This window comes from Gavia stellata, chromosome 10, assembly GCF_030936135.1.
Source record: "Gavia stellata isolate bGavSte3 chromosome 10, bGavSte3.hap2, whole genome shotgun sequence".
In the NCBI taxonomy this organism is placed as follows: domain Eukaryota; kingdom Metazoa; phylum Chordata; class Aves; order Gaviiformes; family Gaviidae; genus Gavia; species Gavia stellata.
Genome location: NC_082603.1, coordinates 35,050,446 through 35,053,686, shown reverse-complemented (window position 1 = coordinate 35,053,686; position 3,241 = coordinate 35,050,446). Strand labels below are relative to the sequence as shown.

General features: G+C 46.4%; 1 protein-coding gene across 1 annotated transcript; it reads left to right on the top strand.

Moving 5' to 3' along the window:
• The first annotated feature begins 416 nt into the window (after window positions 1-416).
• Window positions 417-1,013, top strand: DIRAS3 (DIRAS family GTPase 3). Its single transcript, XM_009818295.2, has one exon. It carries the CDS (start codon window positions 417-419, stop codon window positions 1,011-1,013), a length of 597 nt encoding a protein of 198 aa, XP_009816597.1.
• The last annotated feature ends 2,228 nt before the right edge of the window (window positions 1,014-3,241 follow it).

The following is a 3,241-nucleotide window of genomic DNA, read 5'->3' as shown; positions in this document are numbered from 1 at the left end:
CCGAGCCTCCCCGCAGCGCCGGGGCTCCGGCGCAGCTTCCCCGCTGCTGGCAGGCGGTTTTAGTCTCGTTGCGCTGGACGGTGGAGCTGATGGCTGCAGGTGAATTCGTTTTCACTCACAGCGTTAGGCGTGCGTGGGATGTATGTCGGGGGGGGTAGTTTTTGTCTCTCTTTAACGCAAGAAAAAAGGTTGGGAGGGGAGTGACTTACCTAATCGCTTATTTCAATAACGTAGCGTAAAATTACCGAGGTGGTGCGAACGATTGCTTTTTCTTTCTCTCCCCCCCGCTCCTCTCTTTCCCTTTTGCCGTCTCCCTCTCCCTTCTCCCCAGGCCACCTCTCTGTAGGGGTGTGTAAACTTGAAGAACTCGGGCGTTTTCAAGTCAAAATCTTCACTTGTATCGCAGCGCAGCAAACATGCCTGAACAAAGCAATGATTACAGGGTGGTTGTGTTTGGAGCAGCGGGGGTTGGCAAAAGCTCCTTGGTCCTTCGTTTTGTAAGGGGAACTTTCAGGGAGACCTATATCCCCACGATCGAAGATACGTACCGGCAGGTGATCAGCTGCGATAAGAGCATCTGCACCCTTCAGATTACAGACACCACGGGAAGCCATCAGTTCCCGGCGATGCAGAGGCTGTCGATATCCAAAGGGCATGCTTTCATCTTGGTGTACTCTGTCACCAGCAGGCAGTCCATGGAAGATCTTCAGCCCATCTTTGAACAGATTTGTCAGATTAAAGGGGACATCCAAAAAATCCCAATAATGCTGGTGGGTAACAAAAGTGACGAGACCCAGAGGGAGCTGGATGCCAGCGAGGGGCAAGCGTTAGCCAGCAAGTGGAAGTGCTCCTTTATGGAGACATCAGCCAAAATGAACTACAACGTGCAGGAGCTCTTCCAGGAGCTCCTGAATCTGGAGAAGAGGAGAACTGTCAGTCTCCAGGTGGATGGAAAGAAATCCAAGCAGCAGAGAAAGAAAGATAAACTGCAAGGCAAGTGCTCTGTTATGTGATTGACTTTGGCTGGACTCGTACCACTGCATGGCGTAATCGGAGCATGGACTCCCACAGAAAATACGTTTCTGCTGGAGGTTTCAGACAAATCCATGCCTTATAGGGCTATTGCTTTTCTCTAAAATCGCTGCTGGATTATTTTATGTGTTGGTTTTAAAGAGGACGGCTTTCTGCATGTGTATTTTTTTAAAACAATAAATGTTAATGTTAGTGATTATCTGTGACTAGAAGTTTTTAATGCAAGAAGTTTACAGAAGAGAAAAATGTCAGTCAGAAACAAACATCTCTATGCCTGTGAATACATGCTAGTTTTTAACTACTTCTAGCCTATTAGCTCAAAAGAAATTGCAGTATGTATAATGTGTATGCTTCAAAAATTGGTTTTCAGGAAGATACTGACCAGAGCAAATCTTTAACAAAGCTAGGCATTTGCACTGCAAACAAACGTATATGTGGCTCCAGATGCTTACATTTCTGGCAGACAGACTGGCTTGCCTACCAAAGACGCATTTTTTTTCCATGGTAGAAGTTAAGTTTTCCTGTGTGCTATGCAATTCCTGAGACTTCTGCAGTTCTGTGAGTGCTTATAGCTATACCTGCATATAATCAGGCTGTTTGCTTTTTCCCCCGCTGTTACTCTGACTTCCTCTGTTTGCCGAGGTAGGAGGTTCCACATCCTCTAGCTCCGAATCCAGGGGTGATTCCCGGCGTCCTTAAGCGAGAGCCGCCTCCTTCGTGAAGGTAATCAGGCTGTTGTAAGTACCAGTTGATGCAGCGGTTGGTTATCCTGGCAATTCGCCTTTCCCAACTGTCAGTCTGGTTTTGCATGTGGCGGAAGCTACTTTTGCGATCTTCCTGGAGTTCCCTTAGATACTATTTTTTTTTCCCCCCTCTCTTATTTCATCCAAGTTACCGAGGTTTTAGTCGAGGCTTATGATAAGTCGGTTCAGGTAACACTGCTTCGGGAAGAAACATCTACACCTGGAAGCTGCATGTTTAAAGCAAACTCCTCCCTGACGGAAACTTTTAGCAGACACTTCCCGCAAATGAAAGGGCTGGAGTCATGGGCTTAGTCTATCTCTTGTCTCCCCCCCTTGCGCTTTTTTTTTTGTTTTTGGCTATTGTCAATACGAGACAAGCATGATAAGCCTCATCTGCAGTGCGTGGTTGAGAAAGATTTCAAGAAAATAAGTGCGAGTATTCGCTATCAGCCTATGCCATAGTTCTCCTGCTTTGTGTATGCGTTAGTCCAAGCAGAAGACTGTAAGGACTTCTGTATTGCACTGTAGAGTTGATTTTTTTACACAGCAACGTAGTCTTGACGCAAGAGGCATGGGAGAGGAGAGTTGCTTCTTTTTATAGCACTTTTCTAGTGAAATTATTTCATTGTTGAAGATGGACAAAATACGGAACAGGAGATGCTGGCAAGTACATACCCTTCCTTAGTTTGAAAGCATTCGTGTCTATTAATAACTGCTGGTTTTCTATGTAAGATGCTAGAGAAAAGCCTGTTCTTTCAGCCATTACTTGTTCATGTGTTGCAGACTAATACACAAAGCCATGAAGTTTGTATCTGTGTTAATATCGCACGTATTTGAACAACTCTTTACAATCGATGCTGGCTTCTGATGCTCCATCGTCTCCTCTGTCTGTCCATGAGCTGCTTTTCCATCTCCTCGGGCTGCTCCTACACAAACGTGAGGGGTCAGTTAGCCCCGTGTGTGCCGGGGGCAGGGTTCGCCCCAGTTACAGCTGGAGCCCTCATGCCATTTGGTCCAGCAGAAAATCTCACTCGTTAGGATTTCAGAAACCCAAGCAAGTTCTGCATGAGTGTTTGGTGCTGACTGAAACGTTACCCTTACTTGCCAAAATAAAGTGCGGATTTGCCAAGCTGATACAAAGGCTCTACATGTGATTTTTCTTACCGGAGATGGTATCCGGCGAGCTTCCTGTGCTGGGCCGGTGGTGCTGGCTGGGGTAGTCCTCTGTGCCACCGCTGTGTGTAACCTTCACTTCTGCTGCAGTCAGGGGTGAGTCAGGCTGACAGGCGGCTGTAGAAGCAGCCAGAATGGCTTTGCTTGAAAATAACTCTTGCTTTTTCCTCTCTAACTTTGTGCGTGGATTTTGATCTCTCTGTTCTTTCATTTCCAAGCCAGTTACGCAATGGTTTTCTGTGGGTCGTTTTTAGCATCTGGCAATTATTATTGCAAAGACTATTTCGGTTCCA

Coding starts and splice junctions, on each gene's coding strand:
- DIRAS3 (XM_009818295.2), top strand. CDS start 417: ATGCCTGAACAAAGCAATGATTACAGGGTGGTTGTGTTTGGAGCAGCG.